General features: G+C 44.9%; 2 protein-coding genes across 14 annotated transcripts in view; one reads left to right on the forward strand and one right to left on the reverse strand.

Annotated features, from left to right (window-relative positions):
- Positions 1-8683, reverse strand: part of CHGB (chromogranin B) — an 87486-nt gene extending 78803 nt beyond the window's left edge. The window contains exon 1 of the mRNA XM_083493788.1: positions 8564-8683. The gene's annotated coding sequence lies outside the window, so the exon portion shown is untranslated. The remainder of the gene's footprint in view (positions 1-8563) is intronic.
- The window catches only part of GPCPD1 (glycerophosphocholine phosphodiesterase 1), a 60017-nt gene that overhangs the window by 9532 nt on the left and 23794 nt on the right, over positions 1-26691 (forward strand). For 2 of the 13 annotated variants that reach the window (XM_083493773.1, XM_083493780.1), the window contains exons 1-5: positions 11456-11636; positions 16637-16717; positions 18063-18159; positions 21024-21108; positions 26258-26333. In XM_083493773.1, coding sequence (XP_083349899.1) covers positions 16669-16717; positions 18063-18159; positions 21024-21108; positions 26258-26333 — 307 coding nt within the window. In that variant the 5' untranslated portion in view covers positions 11456-11636; positions 16637-16668. Of the gene's footprint in view, positions 1-8710; positions 8986-10048; positions 10189-11455; positions 11637-11882; positions 12450-12955; positions 13047-16636; positions 16718-18062; positions 18160-21023; positions 21109-26257; positions 26334-26691 lie in introns of those variants that run through there. The other 11 variants (XM_083493783.1, XM_083493771.1, XM_083493782.1 and 8 more) reach the window with 11 other exon arrangements.

Consider the following 26691-nt stretch of genomic DNA (forward strand, 5'->3'; position numbering starts at 1 on the left):
CTGGGCAGAGATGGTGGGACAGGACAAATTATTACAACTACAGAATAAGACAAAAACAGCTATTAAGACAGAAGAATTTATGGTATAAAGCAAAGCAGGACTATTGAGACTTACTACTGCTCACTCGCTCTCACCTAAAGAAGAAAACAGTGCAATTTTTGCTATACCTCCCCAATCACAAAGACACATCTAGTGTGTGCAAACCAAAACTGAGCACCAGATGAAACAAAGGACAGATTTGTATAGCTGATATGGACACCATCAAAATAAAAGGGAAATGTTAATCAGCAACTGCAGACTTCGCCTTTGTTGTTTTTCCTCTACTACATTTCATGCAAAGGTCACATAATAAGTTGTTTGGGCAGCAAGCACTCCCTGGATTTGTTATGCAATAGTCTCTCAGCAAAAAGAAGAAAAACAACCCTTGTAAGGTTTCAGTGATCCAATCCAAATGACTGCAGAGACAGCTGGATTGTATTCTAAATTCTCCCTTGCAAACTACACATCAAAGTGTTTGGGCAGTTCCCTGCAGTTCTAAAGGGCTGTGTTCATGGGGCAACTCCTGGATACAGCTCTGGATATTGTTGCCTCTGTAATGAGGAATACCTTTCATCAGTTTAGGCTGGTGTAACAGCTGCAGTTTCTCTTGGCCACATCTAGATGGGACTTCGGAACCTGAAGGTAGTATATATAGCCATCATGACCAGTAACCATTGATAGCTGTGTTCTCCACGAATTTAATCTCTTTTAAAGTCATCCAAGTAAAGTCATGCACTAAGTAAGGGCACGACCAGTATTCAGTAAGTCATCGTGACCCTTGTGCAACCACTCACACACCATTTCCATCTCTCAGGGGAGAAGTTATGAGATGATAATGCTGTTGGTACATTTTCCCAACAACAAAGTATTTTGCTTTGTGTTTTGGGGGAAACAGTATTTCCCCCGATAAAGACCTGATGATGATGAGAGTTCTGGATTTCTTGAATCAGCTTCCTAATTTCTGAGCATATTTATTTTTAAAAATGAAAAACCCTTCAAAGGCCTGCATTTTCCCCAGCAACAAAATATTGTGCTGGCAGACTGTGGTATCTATCCTATGGTCTGGATCACTGAAAAGCATGAGTTGCAATTGTCCTCCTGTTCCTGTCCATCCACTTCAAAACATGATCATCTCGGGGAGGATGTTTAATAGGAAACCAGTTCATAACTAAAATAAATAAAGAAATAAATCTGTGCCATTTGCCTGCCGGTCTCATTTTATGAGCTGCTGTAATAGTCCATGACACAGACCTGACAAACCACAACACTGCAGGAAGTTGGTATACTATGCAGCTATTTTGCAAGGCTACTTGTTACCCTAGCAATACTACACTGTAAACAAAGATCTCAGGAATTTAGAGTGAAGCAATCAGAGCTAAAAGAAGTAGGACTTTCCAGTATGTGACCATACTAGAAAGCTGCACACCTTTTTGAATACTTCCAGAATTTTTTAATTATTCACCCATATTGATTTTGCTTTGGATTCTTGGTTACACATAACATTTAAAACTTATTTGTTTTCACTGCTTCACAACAAGCACTACAGAAATCCATACAAATGTGGGATGAATGGCCCAACATCTGAAGTGCTTGCCACTATTAATCTGATTGTCATTTCTAACTCAATTTTTCTTCTTTTCAAGAAAGAATATGTCAATAGAGGAAGGCTTTATAAACCACTGCTACCCTTTTTGGTCAAAAACTAAACAAACCCAAATAGAAAATCCTACACTAGATATTAAAAGCCTTTCCCCCAACCTCTTGCACAGAAACCCATAACTTAATTTACCGTATTTTTCGCCCTATAAGACGCACTTTTTCCCCTCCAAAAATGAAGGGGAAATGTGGGTGCGTCTTATGGGGCGAATGCAGACTCCTTGGCTTCAGCGATAGCAACACGAAGCCTCCGAAGCCTGCGCTCCGGAGGCTTCGCGTTGCTTCCGCTGAAGCCAGGAGAGTCTGCTGTTTGAGGCTGGCGGTGGAGGAAAGCAGCGCTTCCCCCATCGCCAGCCCCAGAGGATGGGGGGCAGCGGGAAGGCGCGCGATGCCTTGCCGCTGCTCTCCAACCCGGGTTTGAGGCTGGCGGTAGGGAAAGCAGCGCTTCCCCCATCGCCAGCCCCAGAGGATGGGGGGCAGCAGGAAGGCGCGCGACGCCTTGCCGCTGCTCTCCAACCCGGGTTTGAGGCTGGCAGTGGGGAAAGCAGCGCTTCCCCCATCGCCAGCCCCAGAGGATGGGGGGCAGCAGGAAGGCGCGCAACGCCTTGCTGCTACTCTCCAACCCGGGTTAGAGGCTGGCGGTGGGGAAAGCAGCGCTTCCCCCATCGCCAGCCCCAGAGGATGGGGGGCAGCGGGAAGGCGTGCGACGCCTTGCCGCTGCTCTCCAACCCGGGTTTGAGGCTGGCGGTGGGGAAAGCAGCGCTTCCCCCATCGCCAGCCCCAGAGGATGGGGGGCAGCAGGAAGGCGCGCGACGCCTTGCCGCTGCTCTCCAACCCGGGTTTGAGGCTGGCGGTGGGGAAAGCAGCGCTTCCCCCATCGCCAGCCCCAGAGGATGGGGGGCAGCAGGAAGGCGCGCGACGCCTTGCCGCTGCTCTCCAACCCGGGTTTGAGGCTGGCGGTGGGGAAAGCAGCGCTTCCCCCATCGCCAGCCCCAGAGGATGGGGGGCAGCAGGAAGGCGCGCGACGCCTTGCTGCTACTCTCCAACCCGGGTTTGAGGCTGGCGGTGGGGAAAGCAGCGCTTCCCCCATCGCCAGCCCCAGAGGATGGGGGGCAGCAGGAAGGCGCGCGACGCCTTGCCGCTGCTCTCCAACCCAGGTTTGAGGCTGGCGGTGGGGAAAGCAGCGCTTCCCCCATCACCAGCCCCAGAGGATGGGGGGCAGCAGGAAGGCGCGCGACGCCTTGCCGCTGCTCTCCAACCCGGGTTTGAGGCTGGCGGTGGGGAAAGCAGCGCTTCCCCCATCGCCAGCCCCAGAGGATGGGGGGCAGCAGGAAGGCGCGCGACGCCTTGCCGCTGCTCTCCAACCCGGGTTTGAGGCTGGCGGTGGGGAAAGCAGCGCTTCCCCCATCGCCAGCCCCAGAGGATGGGGGGCAGCAGGAAGGCGCGTGATGCCTTGCCGCTGCTCTCCAACCCGGGTTTGAGGCTGGCGGTGGGGAAAGCAGCGCTTCCCCCATCGCCAGCCCCAGAGGATGGGGGGCAGCGGGAAGGCGTGCGACGCCTTGCCGCTACTCTCCAACCCTCCTTTGGGCTTTTGCGGGAGATGGGGAAATTCCCCCACCTCCCGCAAAAGCAGGCAAAAGCCGCGCGCTCTTTAAAGGGGCTCCGCGGCTTCTGCTGGCTTTTCTACGAGGGGGGGAATTCCCCCACCTCCTAGAAAAGCCTGCAGGAGCCGTGCACCCTTTAAAGAGCGCGCCGCTCTTGGGGGCTTTTCCCCAAGGAGGGAGAAGGGACTGACTAGCCGAATCAGTCCCTTCTCCCTCCTTTGGGCTTTTGCGGGAGATGGGGGAATTCCCCCACCTCCTGCAAAAGCAGGCAAAAGCCGTGCACTCTTTAAAGGGGTTCCCCGGCTTTTCTAGGAGGTGGGGGAATTCCCCCACCTCCTAGAAAAGCCTGCAGGAGCCGTGCACCCTTTAAAGAGCAAGCGGCTCTTGGGGGCTTTTCCCCAAGGAGGGAGAAGGGACTGACTAGCCGAATCAGTCCCTTCTCCCTCCTTTGGGCTTTTGCGGGAGATGGGGGAATTCCCCCACCTCCTGCAAAAGCAGGCAAAAGCCGTGCGCTCTTTAAAGGGGCTCCCCGGCTTTTCTAGGAGGTGGGGGAATTCCCCACCTCCTAGAAAAGCCTGCAGGAGCCGTGCACCCTTTAAAGAGCAAGTGGCTCTTGGGGGCTTTTCCCCAAGGAGGGAGAAGGGACTGACTGGCCGAATCAGTCCCTTCTCCCTCCTTTGGGCTTTTGCGCGAGATGGGGGAATTCCCCCACCTCCCGCAAAAGCCCGCAAAAGCCGTGCGCTCTTTAAAGGGGCTCCCCGGCTTTTCTAGGAGGTGGGGGAATTCCCCACCTCCTAGAAAAGCCTGCAGGAGCCGTGCACCCTTTAAAGAGCAAGCGGCTCTTGGGGGCTTTTCCCCAAGGAGGGAGAAGGGACTGACTGGCCGAATCAGTCCCTTCTCCCTCCTAGTCGAAAAGCTCACAGGAGTCAAGTGGGGCTCCTGTGGGCTTTTGCGGGAGGTGGGGGAATTCTGCCACCTCCCGCAAAAGCAGGAAGAAGGTCTTGGAGTAGCGCACAGGCTGCGTGCAGCCTGTCCGCTGCTCCCAGAGCTGCGGGGGGGAAATCATATTTTTTTCCTTGATTTCCCCCCCTGAAAACTAGGTGCGTCCTATGGGCCGGTGCGTCTTATAGGGCGAAAAATACGGTATTAGTCAATAACTATGCAAAGGCCAAAGCATGTGACTGTTCTGTGAATGGAAGACAATTTTTTATGTTCATGAATGGCCTGGTGCAAGAGGTAGTTCAATGTGAGCAAAGCTTGACTGGGTTGGAAAATGCATGTATAAATTTATTTAAAATGGATCCCTTCTGGCATCCTTATGTGGGATTCAATTCTGTTTTGTCAAAAGCAGCTTGTTGAAGCACTTTGCAATACAGAGAAAGGCAGCATATTATTCTTGTTTTTCAAGGACTGATAATTGGGTGATGCCAACATCATCCATCATTTCAGATTTAAAATCCCTTTTAAAGTGAGATGCATTTTAATTAATTTTCCACAGCACTCGTTATTATATCCTGTGTCTCATTTTATGTTTAATTAACATCACTGCTAGGGTGACCTGTCAAACCTGCAGATCAGATTCCAGGGCCTCATATAAGCTTCTAAAACAGATTGGTTGGGAGGAGAAGATCAAGTGACAAACAAGCAGGGCCAGGGAAGAAATTCATTTGGTTCGCATTTTCATGCAAACCGAATTCATACTTTCTGAAGCAGTATACAAACTGAAACACAGCTATCCTTCAAAATCACACTTCTTCAACTTTTCCTTTTTAAAAAAATCACAAACTGATGTGAACTGAACTTAAGAATAGGAAACTGAAGAACTGAGAGAAACCAAAATTGCCAGATTTGTCCATTCCTAGTAGTGCTCTGGCTCCGTATTTTGTCAAAGTGGAAGCAGAAAATCAGAGTTTTTCATTCATTCAATAGCACATTGAAATAAACATTTGCATGCAATTTGTAAACGGCATACAGCATACCAATGCCAACAGTATGAGTGTATTGTGATGCTTTGGGTGTGATGCATAAGTACGTAGTTTAATCATTTTGGTTTACGGTAAGAATGTTGATACTGGTTTGGATCTCTAGTCCAACTAATGCATTGCCTCTTAAAACAGGTAGCACCAGATGCTTATGAGGAAAGGTTGGGGAAACCTCAAAGTATTTATAATTTGATCAGGAAGTTAGGACAGATATCCATGATAGTTATAGCAGGAAGATCCAGCTCTTTAGTTCCTACGTCATTCAAGACTTGGTTCTGTTTCGGAATCTTCACTTAGTAGTGCAAAGACTCCCTAGTCCTGTAGTTTATGACAAAACACAAATTATATACACAAACTATTTATTTTTAAAAAGACAGATTTTTACTCATTGATTAAGGGATTGTCTAATGATATCTCAAGGGACCCTTGGTCCTATACAAGACACCATAGGTATGAATAAACTTACATATTATAACCAAATGAGAGAAAATAGAAGGTATGAAAATATATTTATTGACAAATGGGTGATTTTTATTGCCTTTTGGAGTGAAAAATATATTAGGCCATTTTCATGATTTTTTGTTAGTTGAAAGCAATAGCTTTTCAGTTTACTATTTGTTTGAATGGTTCTCTTTGCTGGCAGATGATATAAACTTCTTTCTATATTTAGGATATATTTTGCTTATGCATATTTTCTTAATTATTAAATCTTGTTATTCAATTAAAAATATTTTTAAAAAAGATTGCTTATTTTGATGCATCCTCAATAGATTTTCTCCATCTGCCTTCTTTCTCAATTTGAAACTACTTTTTTATTTTAATACAAGTAGGTATAATCAGCAATGAACTGAGACAATTCTTGACAGATTTCTGCATTGCATGGGATTGGACTAGATGACCCTCGGTATCCCTTCCAACTCCACAATTTTAAGATTCTAGGGCCGTGGGTGTAATTGCAGGACAGGAAGGCTCTCTATTGGCTCTAGATCAACAGCACAGAACGTGGTCTTGGCAAGTATATTGCTGGGGAAGGGGGCACATACATGTATTATAGTGTGCATGGGCGAGGTGCCATGTCATGCTTTGGACATGATCTACTGAACACTTCCCTTACGGGAAGTAGAATTTACTGGATGACAATAACCACAGATATATAGTATTGGCCGATATGGAACATATCAAGCACTGTGCAACCAGAGGTATGGGGGAGAATAACATCTACCAGAGATGGGAGAAGAGTGATCTTAAAAAGCATCTTAAAAAGCAGAGACATCACTTTGCCAACAAAGGTCCGTACAGTTAAAGCTGTGGTTTCCCAGTAATGATGTACGGACGTGAGAGCTGGACCATAAAGAAGGCTGATCGCCGAAGAATTGATGCTTTTGAATTATGGTGCTGGAGGAGACTCTTGAGAGTCCCATGGACTGCAAGAAGATCAAACCGATCCATTCTGAAGGAAATCAGCCCTGAGTGCTCACTGGAAGGACAGATCCTGAAGCTGAGGCTCCAATACTTTGGCCACCTCATGAGAAGAGAAGACTCCCTGGAAAAGACCCTGATGTTGGGAAAGATTGAGGGTACAAGGAGAAGGGGACGACAGAGGATGAGATGGTTGGACAGTGTTCTCGAAGCTACGAACATGAGTTTGACCAAGCTTCGGGAGGCCGTGAAAGACAGGAGTGCCTGGAGTGCTCTGGTCCATGGGGTCACGAAGAGTTGGACACGACTAAACAACTAGAAAACAACAACAACAACCTCAGTGATGGAGCATCTGCCTTGCAAGCGGAAAGTCCCAGGTTCAACACCCAACATCTCCAGATTGGGAGAGAGCCCTGCCTGAAATCCTGGAGAGCTGGAGCCAGGAGATGTGGATGATACAAGCTAGGCGTAGCGTGGGGGGGCGTGGCCCCGGACACAATTTTGTGAGGGGGAGCCTGGCTCTGAGAGAGGAGCTGAGCCTTAGCTGGGTGTTCGTGCCTGGTCGCAGCTCTGCTGGTATAACCCAGGGGAGGAGAGTATGAGAGTGGGCAGCAACGATGCCACCCACCTTCCTCGGGCATGGAGTGCCTTGCGCCCAGCCACAGCAGCTCCGCCACCGGATCAGGCTTGATCGGGCGGCAGAGAGGAGGAGGAGAGTGGGTGGCAGCTTCTCCACCCCTCTCATCCCCTGTGACGCCCAGGAGGATGCCTTCTGCCCCCCCTTTGGGGGTGCACTCCGTTTCGTGACCAAATGATCTGACAAGTGCTGGCCTGTCCATGAGGATGACCAAGACGGTTGCCTCAGGGGGCAGAATCTAAGGGGCACCTCTTTCCACTGGAGAAGCATGCTGCCTAAGGCAGCAAAATGGGACACCCCTGGATCCGACTCAGTACGTATAAGGCAGTTTCCTGCATTCCCACAAGCATTCATTTGAATTTGTTTGTGGGGATGTCAGACAACGTTGCCACTTCAAAGCAAGTGCCACCCCACGCTACTTTCTGGTGTCATTGCTTTGCTTCATTTCTTGATTGGGGGGGCAGCTGCCCCCCTCTTTGCTATGCCCATTTTGGGAGAGACTGCTGTCTGAAATCCTGAAGAGGCAATATACAAATTCAATTAACTAACATTCAATGTTTAATGTTTTATTATATTTTTATATACGTTTGGAGGCCGCACAGAGTGGCTGAGACCACCCAGTCAGATGGGCAAGGTATAAATAATAAAATTATTGTTATGATTATGGAATAGGACATCCCTGTTTTCATCACAGAAATGTTGGTGTGTGTGTGTAATAATATCTGTAAGCCCCTTTCAGTCCCTGTCAGAAGGGGGACTTCTGACAGGGACTGAAAGGGGCTTACAGATATAAAAAGCATATTACATACTCACACTCCTGAGCTTCCCATACATGAACAGGAAAGTGTGTGTGTACTATATACATATATCTGTAAGCCCGGATGATAATAATAATAATCAGTGCGTTTTCTGGGGGGGCGCACACCCCTAACCATTTTGTGATTCTTTGTACTTTTGTCCATTTACTGTATTTATTTTTCCCGATCTGAACTATAAAACGGTGATATTCTTGAGTCAAAACGAGAGTACCCCTAAACATTGTTTTAGGGGGAAAAGAGCACTGGTTGTTATTATTATTACATACCCTCCCAATATATTACTGTATATATTAGTAGCCATAATATTCCTCGCTCTTCTCACGGGGGGAGGGGGCGGGAAATAAGCGCGTTAGTCGGCGCGAAACCCGACCGCGTCTGAGGCGCCCATGAACGTGCGACGAATCTCACCCGAAAGCGGCAACCTGGCTTGGCCTTTCCTTCCCTTCCTCCGCCGGTCACTCCGCCTCCGCCCGCCCGGCCTGCCCGCCTCTCTCCCCTCAGCTTTGCCAAGGCCGCGCTTTCTAGGAAAAACCGCCGCTTGCCCCCTCGCGGGCGGCTGAGGCGGCTTCTCTCTCCCCCTCCCCCAACCCCTTCTCTCGCCCGCCCTGATTGGCCGCGGCCGTCACGTGCTCCCGGGCGCCGGCTCCGCTCCCCTCCCCCCTCCGCCCGTGGCGGCTGCGCCGGTGGCGGCTCCGGCCGGGGCGGCTGTAACCGGTTTGAGGCAGGGAGGGGAAGAGGCTCGACAGTCGTCAGCGCCGCCGGCTTTATCCTCGCCGAACCCGGAGCTGGGCTGGGAAAGGAAGTCGGGTCTCGCCGTCGCCCGTGGGCAGGTCAGTCACAAAAGATGGGGTCGCGCGTGGCTGTGGGGAGGCGCCTACGCTTTTATTTGCGCGTTTTCTGTGAGGAAACCTGTTCCTCCTCCTCCTCCCACAGCCGCTCCCCCCCTTTCCTGCTCCGTGTTGGTTTATTCCACTCCCCCTCCCCAACAAAAACACCGAGCTAACGGTAGGATTCGAACTCTGCACTCGGGCGTCAAGGTGTGCGTGGGGGGGTGGGACATGGGCCGCTGGGACTGTGTGTGAAAGCTCTCCCTTTGACAACAACCCCGTTTGGGAGGACTGGTCCTGCGTGGGAAAAGCGATCCTGTGCCTGGAGGGTTTTTCTATGATCCTCTGCGGAGATCCCCGCGTCGCAGTGGGGTTGGATACCAGATGGCCCCACGGAGGCACCTTTTCTGTTGTGAACCGCCCTGGGATCTTTGGATGAAAGAGGGGGGGGGTTGCAAATTTAATAAATAGTAGTAATAGTAATATCTTCCATCTAACTGCAATTCTGTGATCTAATAGTAGTAGTAGTAATAGTAATCATCATCATCACATCTTCCAAGAGTGATTCTGTGATCTCCTTCTTTGACAGCTGGAACTGCCCCTGCTAATAGGGACAATAGGCAGCTTCCTCCCGCTGAGCCTGAAACAACCATCTTAACTCAGGGCTTATCCATAATTCCCAGCCTTGCCATGGAGAGGATGGAAACTGAGCATGGAACTTTCTGTATGTGCTGCTGTTGCTGAGATAGTTGCCCCCACCACAAGCTAGCAAAATGGTTATTTTTGTAATGTTACATTTTCCTCTTGATTCCTCAAGGAGGTCAGGCTGCTGACTCCCTCACCTTTTATCTTTACAAGGGCCTAGTCAGGTTGAGAGATGGTGGCTGGGTCCAAGGTGACTTGTGCAGTGAGCATTGTGGTGGATTTGAACCCGTTTCCTCCTCGCCAGCCACTGTTCATCTCCATTGGGCCCAAGGAACTTCCATAATTCCAGTTATGCAAGATGGGACCTGGCTTAAGTTGTTTACTGAATGTGCCCATCTTCCCTTTTCTCTTTGTAGGATGACCAAGATGCAAAGGAAGACAGCAGTACCTCTGCAGTTTTAACAGCTTTGTAGATGAGAGAACTTCAGCAGGTGCAGCTTCCTGTGCAGAGAGAGGAAATGTGCACCTGTTGAAAGCATCTCTACTACATGACAATCGGAGGTGCAAAGTTCTTTCCTTCTCAGTGGCGTAGCGTGGGGGGTGCCAGGGGTGCCGGCCGCACCGGGCGCAACATCTGGGGGGGGGCGCGCTCGCTGCCTCCGGAGTCGCCGAAGAGCCTCGGGCGCAGGCTGTAGCGGAGCCGCATGTCTTGCGAAACCGACGAGCTGTGCACGCGTCCCGGCTGAAGGCGCCCGGCAGGCAGCGGCTCTCAGCGCTCGCCGCGGAGGACGCGCCAGGCAGCCCCTCCTCACAGCCCCACCTCCGCCGCTGCTGCTGCAGCTGCTGGGCCGTTGCATTTTCCTCGCCTCTCTGCCCCCCTCCTCCTCCGGGCAAGCGGCGTTGTTTGGGCAGCAGCGCCAGCGGCAACTCGCAGGTTAGGGGTTAGGGAGGGGCGCAAATTACGTGCCTTGCCCCGGGTTAGGGGGTGCAAATTACTTGCGTTGCCCCGGGTGCTGACAACTCACGCTACGCCGCTGTTCCTTCTTACTATCTGGCAATTCTTACTTTAAAAAAAGAGGATTAACAGGAAAATGATGCCATTGGTGTGACTAACCAAAGAGAGCCAGTGTTGTGTAGTCACAGTGGTGCCTCGCAAGACGAAAATAATCCGTTCCACGAGTCTCTTCGTATAGCGGTTTTTTCGTCTTGCGAAGCAACCCTATTAGCGGATTAGCGGATTAGCACTATTAGCGGTTTAGCGGCTATTAAAGGCTTAGCGGATTAGCGGCTAAAAGGCTATTAGCGGCTTAGAAAAAGGGGGGAAAGCGGGAAAAAATCAGAACACTCGCAAGACGTTTTCGTCTTGCGAAGCAAGCCCATAGGGAGATTCGTCTTGCGAAGCAGCTCAAAAATGGAAACCCCTTTCGTCTAGCGGGTTTTCCGTCTTGTGAGGCATTCGTCTTGCGGGGCACCACTGTACACTAGACTTCAGCAGAAGCAGGAGAGTGCAGTTCTACTTGTTAAAATTTCAACAAGAGAAGCATATTCTGTATTGGGCAGGGAAAAGTGAATCCCTCTTACAGTTTTGCTTTATTATAAAGGTATTTCTGTTCCGCCATATCAGGGACAGTTCTATAACAGAAGAACATAGACAGAGAATAAGGTGGCCCTTCAAGATCTTACTTCTCTCTGTGTTTTGCGGAGGTGGGAGAGGAATCTAACCTGTGTTTGAGCTGTACTTCTTCAGACTGCAAGTGGGAATTCACATGACTGAATACTTTTCCATGTCTAAATAATTTACTGCATATATATTTATATTACAGGCTTCAGGTTACAGACTCCGCTAACCCAGAAATACTACCTCGGGTTAAGAACTTTGCTTCAGGATGAGAACAGAAATCATGCTCTGGCGGCGCGGCAGCAGCAGGAGGCCCCATTAGCTAAAGTGGTGCTTCAGGTTAAGAACAGTTTCAGGATGAAACAGGAATGAATTAAGTACTTAACCCGAGGTACCACTGTATTTATATTTATTCTGGCATGTGAGGAAGAAGGCCAGGTTAGCAACCTTCTTCCTGACATTACAACTTTGTGTGGAAAGAATTGTTTTGGTATGTGAGTTCACGTGAGTTCCCACCAGCAATGTGAAATTGTACAGCCTAGGCACAGATTGGCCACTGCAGTGAAACCGCTAGTCTCTCCCTCTTCTTCCTCCTCAGTGGTTTTGGCGGTGTTACGCAATAGTCCCTTTTTATTCCACCTCTCTAGAGCTATATGGGACAGGTAGTTTCGTAATGCTCCTGGTTAATCCAGACAGTGGTCTGTCTTGCAGAGGGAGGAAAGAAAAGAGGTCTAGGTACTGGTTTGGCTTCTGTGTCCTTGTCTGCCTCTTTGGTGCAGAGTATGTGGGAAAGATGCCAGATCCTCCTAAGAAGCTGTCATGGAGCTGGGGAGAAGCCATCCAGAGAGAAGGGCGTTAGTGAAAGGTTTTTAATTATTGCCTTTGCTATTGGTCATAGTCACACAGACTGGGGTGGCAGGAGGCAAAGAAATGTGTTAAAGGTCTTTCTACGTTATGTAATGTATGTTACGATAGAAAAGCTGGTGCCAGCTGATATGGAGCAGCTGTCTAGGGAGGAATGTGACTGTATTAAATAACATTAAGCTAGCTGCAGCATGGATGACACACTCTTTTGAGCCTTATATATCCTTAAAAAACAAACAAGCTCTTCAGAGGTGAAGGTTTTGAAGAATAGCGGTCCTTTAAGTGGGATGTTATAGATGCCTTCCGTGTACAGTAGGGAAAACTATACTATTATAGGTATGTAAGCCACTTTTTTAAAGATTGATGATAATGTGCACATACATTTGCGTTTGATAATATTGTAAACTTGGCGTTAAACAGTAGACAGTCCTTGGGATTTGCTGGTTTACCTGTGATTCTGTTTACCTTTTTGTATATCTCAGTCTTAATTGTTTTAAGCAAAATTAATCACATTGGCTCAGGATTGTGGGATTTGAACATAAGCTTCAGTATATAGACCATGTATTTCTTGTATAAAAAGTACCAGATAGACTTGAGTAACATAGCATAGGGTGGCTTAAAGCTTCCAGTATGTGTCCGTTGACTTCATCCTGTAATTCTCTGACAAATTTGTTATCAACCAGTTTATCTCTTCTCCAAAGCAAATGAAATACTTGCAGTGCAATAATAAACAAGCATGCTAGGCAGTAATTGTGTTGAAGTACATTGTGATGCAAGTTATTTATGTTCATTTATGGTAGCGATTAAAGAATTGTACTCTTCCACCTGTACTATTATGTAGCATAGGCAAAGGGGCTCTCTGGACCCCTCTCCTGTGATGTGAGGAGAAATTTTGCCAGGACCCTCCCCTTCTTAAACATCTCAACCATTCTGCTCTGTAAGTATGTTGGCATGGCAAATAATAGAGAGGTGCTGAGGTTCCTAAAGGAAAGTCTTTGTACCTACCTAAAGCATCAATGGGGAAAGAGAAGCGTCAGTATGGAGCCTATATTGCACATTTCAAAATATGGTTTCTATTAAAAATAGTTGCTGACCAGGGTGTTAAAGCAGTAAGGTGGTTTAATCCTAAATACCCTTAGGGCTTTCTAACCTGAGGACTAATATCTGAAGCAGATTTGGGTTACAGTGGTGCCTCGCAAGACGAAAAGAATCCGTTCTGTGATTCTCTTCGTCTAGCGGTTTTTTCGTCTTGCAAAGCAAGCCCATAGCGGCTTTTAGCGGCTTATCTGCTGATCGGATCAGCTGATAAGCGGCTTAGCGCTTAGAAAAGGGGGGGGGAGGGGAAAAAAACAGCAGAAACTCGCAAGACATTGTCGTCTTGCGAAGCAAGCCCATAGGAAATTCGTTTTGCGAAGCACCTCCAAAACGGAAAACTCTTTCGTCTAGCGAGTTTTCCGTCTTGCGAGGCATTCGTCTTGCGGGGCACCACTGTATTTGGGAAGGTGGTGGTGGAGAGGAAGGTGAAGTCTCATTGGTGAGTAGAGGTCTGTTCTGCTCATATGCCACTGGATTTCACCCTTAGTTAATACTTTTCTGGCTTAAGATCTCATGCTAAGTATGTATTCCTCAAAGCATATCACTTTTGTTGCTGTTGTAGAATACAATTCAGCACCTCAATTTTATAGGGCTATATCTGAAAGAAACAGAAATGCTTCATTTCAGTTTATCAGTAGCATTCTGCATTGATACCATGCAATTCTCCCTCCTGAACTTGAGTAGGCTGTGATGCTGCAATGCAGTATCAGAACCATAAATACTCTGGTTGATTTATTTCTCTGTGTGAAGAAGTTGTCTTGTCAACACTTTGGGCTATCAGCTGAGAAATAATTTGGATGCTGCTGTTACAAACCCTGCAGTGTACACAGATCCTTTGACCGAAGTCATGGAAATTATGCAGTTCCACCGATGGATATTAGTTCTACTTTAAGGGAAATGGGTAGTAGTCAGTGCAGTCCTACTCCGAGTAGATCCATTGAAATCAATGGCCATGGATAGCTTGGGTTCATTAATTTCATTGGGTGTATTCTTACTAGGTCTACAACCTAATGTTAAGACACAGCTGCATTTTAAAAAAAACATGCAAGAAACATCATTTTAATTAATTTCATCCCCCCTCCTTATTGCACATACCAAAACATAGCAAAACAAAGCCAGTTCTGCATTTTGGTATGTTTCTGCCCAAAACGGAACTGCTGAGCACAGTAGCTTGTAATTGTATGGGCATTTTAGAACCGTGGGGTGTGGGTGTGCACTGCCATTCTTTCACTTTTTGTTTTTAAGCTTCACGTTTTGTTTTTAAGAAAATGTCAGCCACTCAGACGTTTTCTCCTCGAGATCAAGTTATAAAACATTTTAATAAGAATGGAAAGCGATGTTTTGAAATCTCCCCAGGCCCAGCTGCTTCTTCCCCTCTCTTCATCAGAAAAAGCAGCAGTGGCTTCTCCTTCCTTAATAACTCTCCCTAAAGACTCCTGCCACTGTTCCCTGCTACACAAAGTTTGTGTGGATAGTTGTAGTGCAGTTGTTTGATGTCCACAGAGAGCACATGATCTGAAAGAATATCACTTCTTCAGAACGATGCCAAAGACAGCGTGACTGCAGAATAAATCTCCATGCATCTCCACAGATCATGCAAAGAAATCCATAAAAGTACCCTCCTTGCTTTCACTGCAGGGTTTCATAGTCCTGATATTTACAGCAAAGTACCAAAACAAACAAACAAAAAATTTGCTGACCCCGTTAAATAGCAACCCGCAGAAAAATTGTAAACATATGTAAATGTGTAGTTTGACCGCTTCGGTGCCTGGACTACAAACTCAACCTAGCTTATCTCACACAGCTGTTGTGGTGATAAAAGTAGGAAGGGGAAGGCAATCAACACAGTCTGGAGCTCCTGAGAGGGAAATCGAGATACAAATATACAAAACATATATGCACTCAAAACATATTGCCTGCCTTGATTTTAAAGAATATTTGCATTAAAATACATGGGAAATTTAACTGCAAGGTAAATTGTTTTGTGGATGTAGTTGCTGATTCTTTTGCATTGTATATATTTGTTTTATGGTGACTGTATAAATAACAGCTCAGTGATGACAAGCAGGCCAGTAGCGGTTGCCTGGGTGACATGAAAAATCGGCGGGGGCGCTCTAATATATATTTTTTCTCATTAGAAGAAAACGTCATTTATTTCAAGGGAGGTACTTCTGAGTAGGGGACGCGGGTGGCGCTGTGCGTAAAACCTCAGTGCCTAGGATTTGCCGATCGCATGGTCGGCGGTTCGAATCCCCGTGGCGGAGTGAGCTCCCGTCGTTCGGTCCCAGCTCCTGTCCACCTAGCAGTTCGAAAGTACCCTTAAGTGCAAGTAGATAAATAGGTACCGCTTTATAGCGGGAAGGTAAACGGCGTTTCCGTGTGCTGCGCTGGTGCCGGTTCGCCAGAGCAGCTTCGTCACGCTGGCCACGTGACCTGGAAGTGTCTGCGGACAGCGCTGGCTCCCGGCCTCTAGAGTAAGATGAGTGCACAACCCTAGAGTCTGTCAAGACTGGCCCGTACGGGCAGGGGTACCTTTACCTTTGCCTTTACTTCTGAGTAAAACATACCAAAACGAGCATGTTGTGTTTTATTCACTCCTAAGAGTAAATAAAGTAATGTTTGCTCCAGGAAAGTGTTTTAACAAACATACCCCAGTACCATCCTGTGTCCAGCTTCTCCTGCTTTATCTGTTGCTCTTTGGTGGGGATGGTCCACATTCCTTCCGCTGATGGCTTAGCAACAGTGATTAAGTGTCCTTAGCAACATTGCTGCCTGTTGAGTTGCCGCTGCCTTCGTGTTTTGCTCTCTAACTTCCTTCAGAAACGTCCAACTGAGTGACTTTTTTTGGGGGGGGAGAAAATTAAGAATCTGGGGCTTCTGTTGGTCTTGCCCCCCCCCCCATCTGACCTCTTCTACGCATCTGTCAGCAGGCCCTGCTCAGTACTGCCTCATGGCAGAGTTTCTGTTGATTGTAAGCAACCTTACAAATATTTGTATTCTTTAAAGTCGGGATATAAATCAGGTGGGGAAACTGAGGCCTGGGGACCAAATGTGGCCCTTTAAGCCTCTCTGCCTGGCTCTCATAATTTTCCTCAGGCCATACCCCTCACTGGCCTTTCTTCACACCTTGAATGTTTTTGCCTGGCTTGAATGTGTCCCTGAACTCTGATAATTCCTCTTGGTTGTCCGCATGGAAGATAGAGAAGGATGTGTGAGTGTGTGTGGAAACTAACCTACTGTGCAAAGGTAAAATTTGCATTCTTTGCTCACATTTGCCTCTGGCCCCACCCTCTCCTGACATGCGGCCCTTGGAAGATTCTCCAGAAGGGAATTCGGTATAACTGGATTTTTTAAATAAAGGTATAATATTGAGATGTATACAGAAATGACCTGCTCCCAAACTAGTGCTTTTTTTGCCCCCTTTTTCAATAGGGTACAGCAGCCGTTGAACATCATTCACAAGCATGTCACCTTGCCGCATTACCTTTGAAGTAAGAGGAATACCACCACCAGGTACAAAACACTTGTAACAAGCTTTGGCTTTCTGACATGCAAGCGTATGCATGCATGCTCATGTCCCTTGTAAACTTTGGCACCGGTGTTTTTTCCAACCCACTTGTATTCTCTTCCTCAAGAGAGAGAGAAATAAAATTGAGTACCCTACATACTTGGTCCCCTTCACACAGCTTCCTAGGTCTCTGTCTGCCCTTTTTCGACCTCTCTTTATATCTCCACCCTCCACTGCCGAGCTCTGCCAACAAAGCTGCATTGATCTCATAATAACTGTACTGTCCAAGTCACCTACTTGACCCTTTTCCCTTGCCAGGTGACATGTTCAGAAATATTACATAATGGCCCAAGCTCACCAGGCAGCAGACAAGTTATTGGTGTCTCAGATAACAGTCAGTCAACTGTTTTTAGCTTAGTACACATGACCTGTATAAATGCTTACAGGACTTATTTAATGTAAGAATGTGTTGCACAAATGTTCCTACAAGGCTGACCAGCAGCTTGTACACAGCTTTGGGATATCATTTCACCTCTCCCCACCCCTGCCCTCCCCCCATGGATCCATATAGTGTTATGTGTGTATCAAGTAGTGCTGGGAATGTTATTTCACTGCAGTGAATAAATGCTTAGGTTGCCACTTTCCAGGCTCACAGTAACGTACAGATTATCTGTTTCCTTTTCTTCAATCCTCGCTTTGTTACTACAGAACAACCTGCTTTAGTGAACTATTTGTAACTAATTAGCAGCCCCCCTCCCAAATAAGCGTTGAAAGGTTATCTGCTAACAGATTGATACATGGGCAGGGTCTGTTCCCAGAGGGCTTTAGCACCCCGTTGCTGGGCTTTCTGAGTGAGAGAAAGACTGAGAGTTGAATGCAAAAAAGTAATTGTGTGAGTGGAACAACTTCCATTTGTACAATGGAGCTATCCCTCATTCTTCTGCTGCCCATGTCCCCTCAAATCTCTTCCAGGGGATTAGGAGAACCCTGGAGCAGATGGGGGGGGGCATGGCAGGAGGAGAGTGAGCAGAAGTTCCACCCATGTAGTAACTTCATGAGATGCAAGTCTTAGAGATTCGCGCCCCCCCCCCCTTAGGTCTGCCTTGCCTTATGTGTGCTTGGACAGGCACATAATTTCCTCTTGCTGCTTGTTTAGTTCTATGATTTTCAGATAGCGTTTTGAATATTCTTAAAAGAAAAGCAGTTCAGAAGTTGAATAATTTTGAGTCTGCGTCTGTTCTTAGTGTGGGCCTGATACGTTACATAATATTGGCAAAAGTGTGTTGTGAAAACTCTTAAATGTTCAGAAGCTTTATTGTATGCTTTCTAGTATATATTTCTTTTTTCTAGGAGAAGTTTTGGCAATATGTGGCAGTTGCAATTCTCTGGGAAGTTGGGATCCCCAATCCGCAGTAATCCTACAGCCGGAGGAGGAGGCTGGTGATGTGTAAGTTTCTTTCAGTAGCACATTTTGAAATTCACAACCATGCATGCAGGCTGGCTTGACACCAATTATACAGTTCAAGTGCTACTTCTTGTTCTTTACCTCAACTTCTGAGCACCTCATTCTAGAAGACAAATGACACTTGAGGTGGATTATCCCTTCTGGCTTGGTACGTCCTTCAACCCTGCTTAAGCACTTGAATTGCTCACATTTGTTTCAAGCGTGCCTGTAAAAAAGTACTTTCACCCACGTAACACATTCAACTACAGTGTCCATCGCCCCAGTAGCATGGCGACTGGTCAAAGATAATGAGGGGTGTAGTCCAACAATATATGGAGTGTCCATTGGCTACCCCTGCATACCTTCATCAAATGTTACCTTTTCCCCAGCCCCTTCCAGTGTGATTCAGAAAGCTGCACAGTGAGTTCTTTGCGTACAGTAGGCATCTTGTTCCTTTTCTTTACCCCAGCAGCTTCCTCTTGCCTCGTGAGAAGAGACAAATCTGATGTAGCTTTAAGGCCTCTAAGTTCAGTTGTTTTTTTTTAATAAATATTTTATTAGGTTTTCAGACATAAAACATAAAGCACATATTAAACACAAATACTTCTACATTATACATAAAAAAGAAAGTAAAAGAAAAAAGAAAAACAAAACTTTTCATAGCCTTTTTATATAACTTATTGGACTTCCTCGCATCTCCCTTACCCTGCGTTCTTGGCAGTAAAAATTATCAGCAAATTGTTACCTTGTGTCATACCTTATTTTATACTTCTCAGATGTTAAGTTTCTTAGCTTAAAATAATTATTATCAATTAGTTGTAACTTAAGTTTACCATAAATTTACTGGAACCATATTTTTCTAAATCGCGCAATTTCTTAAGATTCATACAACTTAAACTGTTTTTGTAAATAGTCTTTAAACTTTTTCCAGTCCTCTTCCATTGTTTCTTCTCCCAAATCTCAGATTCTGCCAGTCATTTCCGCCAGTTCCATGTAGTCCATCAATTGCATCTGCCATTCTTCCAGTGTGGGTAAATCTTGTGTCTTCCAATACTTTGCAATAAGTATCCTTGTTGCTGTAGTCGCGTACATAAAGAAAGTTCTGTCTTTTTTCAACACTTTCTGGCCGACGATGCCCAAAAGGAAGGCCTCTGGTTTCTTCGTGAAGGTATATTTAAATACCTTTTTTAACTCATTATAGATCATTTCCCAAAAGGCCTTCACTCTTGGACAAGTCCACCAGAGATGGAAGAATGTTCCTTCAGCCTCCTTACATTTCCAACATTTATTATTAGACAGGTGATAAATTTTTGCTAGCTTGACTGGGGTCATGTACCACCTATATATCATTTTCATAATATTCTCCTTCAAGGCATTACTTGCCGTGAATTTTATTCCGGTGGTCCATAACCTTTCCCAGTCCTCAAACAATATCCCAATGGGCCCAATATCCTGAGCCCATTTTATCATGGCTGATTTAACTGTCTCATCCTGAGTATTCCATTTAAGCAGCAAGTTATACATTCTCGAAAGTACCTTAGTCTTTGGTTCTAACAGTTCTGTCTCCAATTTCGATTTTTCCACCTGGAATCCTATCTTTTTATCCAAATTGAAAACCTCTTTAATTTGAGCGTAATGTAACCAATCTCACACCTTACTCTTTAATTTCTCCAAGCTCTGCAACCTCCAATTTTCTCCAACTTTTTCTATTATTTCCCAATATTTCGGCCAACTGGCCTCCATATTGGGTCTTTTCCGGGCCTTAGCCTCCATTGGTGACAACCATCTCGGAGTTTTATTTTCCAATAAGTCTTTGTATTTGGTCCAGACAATAAATATTGCTTTTCTGACAATATGGTTTTTGAACCCTTTATGAACCTTTGCCTTGTCGTACCACAAATATGCATGCCATCCAAAAGCATTATTGAACCCTTCCAGATCTAGGACATCAGTGTTCTCAAGAAGTAACCAATCTTTCATCCAGCAGAAAGCCGCAGCTTCATAATATAACCTTAAGTCCGGCAGGGCAAACCCCCCTCTTTCTTTTGCATCAGTTAGTATTTTAAATTTTATTCGGGGCTTTTTCCCCTGCCAGACAAATTTAGAAATATCTTTCTGCCACTTTCCAAAACATTCCACTCTGTCCACAATCTGTAGGGTTTGAAACAAAAACAACATCTTTGGCAATACATTCATGTTTATAGCTGCACAGTGAGTTCTTTGCGTACAATAGGCATCTTGTTCCTTTTCTTTACCCCAGCAGTTTCCTCTTGCCTCGTGAGAAGAGACAAATCTGATGTAGCTTTAAGGCCTCTAAGTTCAGTTTTTTAATACTATCATAGCAGTGGTTGCACTTAGGCGGGGGGAAATCCCTGGTGTCTGCTTTTCTCAAATATAACTGAGAACTCAGCCCTTATTGGATCACTGTGCTATGAATGAGCGCCACTCATTTTCCACGTGCAGCTAATTGCACGGATGCTTTAAAAATACAGTGGTACCTCGGGTTAAATACTTAATTCGTTCTGGAGGTCTGTTCTTAACCTGAAGCACCACTTTAGCTAATGGGGCCTCCTGCTGCTGCTGCGCCGCCAGAGCGCGATTTCTGGTCTCATCCTGAAGCAAAGTTCTTAACCCAAGGTACTATTTCTGGGTTAGCAGAGTCTGTAACCTGAAGTGTATGTAACCCGAGGTACCACTGTACATAGTGTCACTGCAGAAATGGCCCTTTGAAACAACATGGAAGAAAAAGTCAGATACCTTGTATTCCGAGGGGTGTGCGCGCACACAGGGATTTTTAAAGCAAGTGTCATTGTTGTACAGCCATCCTATATCTTTTCTAAAATGTTTTCAAAAACACTTTTCTGCAGTCTGCTATGGAGAACTACAGTTCAACTTCCTAGGGGAGATGATATTGAATATCGATACTTTCAGGGGACCTTTTTAGAACCCCAGGTACGTATGCCTAAATAAGCACCAATATAACTTGTTGACTAACTCTTAGGGATAAGTTCCCAGTGGTATGGTGTTTGGAAATAGCCCACAGTATAGTTGGCTGTTGGATTCATTTTGAATTCAATTCTCCTGTTTTTAACTTCAGTAAAAGCTTCCTACCCAGAAAGCAGTTGTGTGTGAGACCTTGAATTCTGTGTGGAGAGTGTGCCTACATGTAACCTTCTGCACAGTATTTGCAAACCACAAATCGCTGCTTCCCAGCTTGCGTGCTGATCAAAATACTTATGTAAACTGATGCATGCCGTGATCTGCAAATCTCATGCTTTTCCTACCCAAGTGCTTTCTATGTAAGAAAGATGTAGAACGTGAAGCATATCAAGCTTAACTGGTGCATTCCCAAAAAATTATTGTTGCTTGTAACTTGTATTTAAAGAGTTTTAAACATGGCACAAGCATTTAACATACTAGCAACATAAGTCCAGCAGTAGAAAGTAGCTAGATTTTGCCTAAGTAGTTTTGCAGCACACACTAGAAATCGGCGAAGGCTTGTGGACTCATAAGCCAGAACCCTTGCCGAAGTTAGAATTTATGCCTTTCTGCCCACACCCTTTTAAATATTGCCAAATGTCTAAAATATGGAAGAGAATTCAGCTACAACGTAGTGGGGTGTTTTTTTTAAGAAAAACAATCTGAAGTAAATCAAGTTCCCTTGTAATACTTTCAAACTTCACAGAACGTTTTTGGTGAGTTTGTTTCCTTTTAAGTAGGTGTTCTGTATTGTGCACTCTGTAAGTTCCGTGTGACGCAGAGTCTTCTGTGGTAAGTATGAATTTTATGGAATAGCAGAGTAGAGACATATGGATAGAGCCCATATTGATGGACACTGTGAGCCTCGATATTGGCAAAAGTGTGCATTTTTATTGCGGTGTGGTTATTCTAGCATAAAGAATGTATTGTTCCCATGTGAGGATATAATACAGTGAAGCTGAAAGCAGGAGCGATACTAAGAACACAAAGTAGAATGTGGCGACTGACTGTAACATAAGTAAACGTAACATTAAATGCTCCTGTGGATTGAATTAATAATCAGTGCTTTCATTAAATGGCTTTTCCTGTTGCATTTTTTCCATTTCCAGTCATTTCACTTATCCCTGATTGGTGTTAATGACTAGAATGTTTTGTAGTCATTATTATTATTTGTTCAATTTATATACCTCCCTTTATCAACATTAAAAATACATTGCAAAACATTCACTTTTTTTATTAGTTGAGAAACTGCCTACAATTAGACTAAGGCTGATATAAGAGCCAAATGAAGGGGTTTTTATACACAGAAATGTGTCAAGTGTCATGAACCAGGAAATAAAACAGACTTTCTAGTTGCAGTCTTAATGCTTATAGGGCAAGTTAACAGGTTCACTATTTTTTACATAAACTTTTAAACACAAGGGTGATAAATCTCTGATTTTACCATGATGTTGTGACTAACACCTTAGAAGGTGAATCACAAATTTGTTGTTGATAGTGCATTTAGAACACTAAATATATGTTAACAATTTCTTAGACCATGACCAAAAATACCTGTCATATGTAAACCTAAACTTAGGCCTGGTTCATAATTTGAGTAGTCCAAGTGGCATTTTTCTGCTAAGGTGTAATGTATGATTCCATCTTACTTTCAAATATATGAGATAATTGACATGATGCTTCTTTAAATATTATTACCAAGGAGACTGACTTGTTTTCTCTTACTGCTGTTAAACTCCTCATTAAGTGGTCTTGGACTAATTTGAATTGGGGCAGATGACAGCTATGTAGTCAGTTGTTATTATTGGGAACAGTTACAGTTCCCTAACTTCCCAGTTGTAAAAATAGTTCACATTGCTTAGATGCTTGCGGAAGCTTGGTTGGGCAGAAAGCTATGAAGATGATTTCATGAATCTAGAGCATTATTTGTTAGCTTTGTTCCCCAACTTCCTTAGTCCCTCACTATTGGCTAAACTGACGGGATTATGGGAGGTTTAGTCCAACAACATTGGGGGACACAAGAGTGATCTATAGTAGCTTAAGAGACAGCAGTTCACTCTCATCGGGCCCTCTCCTTTGCTTTAGAAATAAAATTACACTAAGAGACCATGGGCAGAGTACAAATAGCTGGCACCTTCTTGGCTCTCTAGGAAGCCATTTTCCTTTTTATATGACGCTTTCCTTAGGAACATTAAGCAAATATTTTTCTATACCCCATCCCATACTTCTATTGTATTCTCTTACAAGATCCTTACGCTTTCTTAGAAAATTACCTGACCCTGGTAACTCAAAAGTTAACTTTCTGTTGTTAATCATCTGTTTCTAGAAGTGTCTTACAAAAACCCCACCCACCCACTCTGCTAGCAGCCATAGATACTGGCTAGAAAAGATAAGTCTATCCAGTATGAAACTGCTTGCACAACTTTTTTCAAATAAATTTCATTTGGGGTGCATATGCCATCCATTCTGATTTAGCTACTGAATAGCACAGTGTCCACAAAAGATAATACTGCCTTATAAGTTAAAAACATATTGCATTTTCAGATGATTTATTTTATTTAGTGTGTGTTGTATGACCATAGATCCAGTTGTACAAACATTTAATTTAATAAACTACATGGGCTTAATGGGTCAAAGACACAAACTAATCTCCCTGTGGAACGCCCTCCCATCAGATGTCAAGGAGATAAATAACTATACAACTTTTAGAAGACACCTGAAGCCAGCCCTGTATTGGGAAGTTTTTTAAGTCTGATGTTTTATTTATATGCATTGGAAACCACCCGGAGTGGGTGGGGTATAATAAAATAATAATACTAATAATTGTTATATTTTGAACTTGTAAAACCTCAGGGGATGTTGTATGGATGACTCTGTTGTTCCCAGTGTCTGAAGTGAGAACAAATGGTCTTGGGTCTTTGTGAATTATGCTGTGCTTTTGATTTTAAAATATATGATTCTTAAATAGATTTTTAATCTAAAAATAGGAGGGTCAGCTCTACAGCTGAATAATGGCAATAACTGTAGGCGGAAGCACAATTCTTTGCTTTGTACTTGGAAGGAAGGGCAGAATCTAGTGTTGTGTGAATGGACTTCCACTTGTGTAATGGGATTTCATCTTCCTCTCCTCCCCCTGCAGTCCCCCTCACACCCTCAGGATCGGCTCTGGAGGGCTGGGGAATCCTCTAAAGCAGATATTGGGAGTATTTGGGACTGCAGGAGGATGGAGAGGCATTAAAAAGCGTATGTCTGCTTCCATGTGAACAGCATTAAATACAACCCTTTGTCTCACTATTTTTAGTGGGGCTTATTCCCTGGAAAATGTGTTTAGAATTGCAGTCTTAGGTTTTTAAATAAATCTTTGCTAATTCAAGTAGATTCTTTAGGAGTACTGTATTCTGTGAATGCATACACTTGGGTGGGAAGAAGAAAGAGTTCTCAAAACTTAGTGATGTGTACAACTTGTTTACAGTCTATCTGGATTCTGGGCAGTTCCTATTTTTAGGATGTGTTGAGACATAGACATCTCAAGAAGTTTCATTACTATTTTCAGGGGGGCACGGGGCTCATTTTTGATGCCAGCTAAGAAATTGCATCATGTGAAAACAAGCACGCTGTGATTGGCTTCTGATGCCACACTTATCCATCCTGTGGGTTACTTTTTGTCAGTGGTGGGGAGCCCTCAGGCTGTGGGCCTAATCAGGCCCGCCAGTCCTCCCCATTTGGCTCACAAGGCCATTTTGTCCAAACTGTGCCCACCTGTACTACATCATAGATTTGGGGGGGGGGGCTGGTAAAGACATGGCTCAGCCAAAAGGGGGTTTGCAGACACCCCCAATCAGCTGCAAACCAGGCTTTATAAGACCCAAAGATCAGCTAAGAACCCTCAAAATGGCAAATTTTGAGCACCCAACTCCTAAATAGAAATTTCAGCTGATCATTAATGATTCTGAAATTTCATTAATGATTCTTTTTTCCTACCTAGCCCTCTGCCTTGTTCATTTCTGAGTTATACACATTCTCTATCCCCTTAACCAAAAATATACAAAAAAACACACAACAACCCAGGAATGTGTGTGTGTGTGTTTAAGGAACTTTATTATTGGCATTCATTTTGAAATTCAGGCCTCTTGTTTTCACTGTGCTCAAAGCAATGGGTTGGATCCAAATAGCTGCTAATTCTCTTCCTCAGACAATTGCACAGGAGTTCATACAGGGCTGTACTACATGGCTTATGATGCAGTTCTTATACTTGTGAAAATTCTTCTATACAAGCAGGAAATTTTCACATATTTGGCACAGAAGCACAAAGCAGCCCTTCTTTGAACCGAAGACTCCTTCCACATGTGGAAAGGGAGCCTTAGATCCCCATTGTTTCCTACGCTGGTTCAGTGGTAGTGGGGTGTTGTATTTGCATATAAGTGCAGAAGATTTGGGGCTATGGTATGCTGCGCAGGCTTTGTGCTCTGTGTCACACTTGACTTCTGTGTCTGACGCACTATAGAAAGCAAGAACAATTAGTTAAGCGCCCAAATTGGTCAGCATGCGTTTGCAATTTTTTGTGACTAGTTATACCCATACGACCGTTCCAAAATTGGCCTGCTAGCATGTATGACGATTGCAACTATACTGGAAAACCCTACACTTGTCAGAATTTGTCACCACTTAGGCTAGCTCACATAGTCATCTGGACCTGTGGAGTGGGGTCTGTGCATGGGATTGCATCCACTGGCCTAGATCCTGACCCGCATGTTCAGTCTCGCCTCCAAGCAGTACTGACTCATGCAGGCACTGTTCAGAGATTAGTCTGAATGCATAGATGAAGGGGAAATGGGAGGATAGACTAAGGGGCTGCCATTGCAATCCCACCCACCCACCCCCCTTCAGTATAAGATGGCAGTGTGATTTTAATGGGGTTTTTTGTCATAGGGTGATGAGATGCGTCTTAATGACATCAATGATTATGGTATACATGGTGTGAATTAAACTTAAAGCTTTGCGCTTCAAAGGTGGTATAAGTAAACTACGCTCACAAAGGATTGTAAATGGCATCACTGGTTAAAAGATAAATAAATCGGGATTTAACGAAAATTATTGCAGACATTTAACTTTTAAATTACAGAAAACCGGTGGTCCATGCCAAGTCATAATTCACAAGTGGGAGACTCATCTACCACCACGATCAATAACCCCATTAGGTATGGGCATGAACTGCATCTCTTTTGAGGCATATGCATAAGATTACTAATACTTTGCAAAACGGTTTAGTGGAATTGATAATATTTTGTAGGATTAAGACCACTGCTACAAAGGCACCATTTTTAGCACAGCACGAGCATTTAAAGTGTTTGTGAACAAAATAGTGTGGATTTGAAACGTAAATTCCCTTTGTGCCTTCTTCTATTTAGGGGTCCACAGATTTTGGCTGTCTGCTAGGGAGGTTGAGCTGCCTCGTGATTTCACATTGGGCTTTGGAGGTGAGACATGGATGAGCCCCATTCCTCCTCCCAAGGGCTCATAGCAGCTGATGTGCTGCTCTTTGAAGATCCTCTGCAC

The sequence above is a fragment of the Podarcis liolepis genome (genome assembly GCF_965112155.1).
Source record: "Podarcis liolepis genome assembly, chromosome: 3".
In the NCBI taxonomy this organism is placed as follows: Eukaryota; Metazoa; Chordata; class Lepidosauria; order Squamata; family Lacertidae; genus Podarcis; species Podarcis liolepis.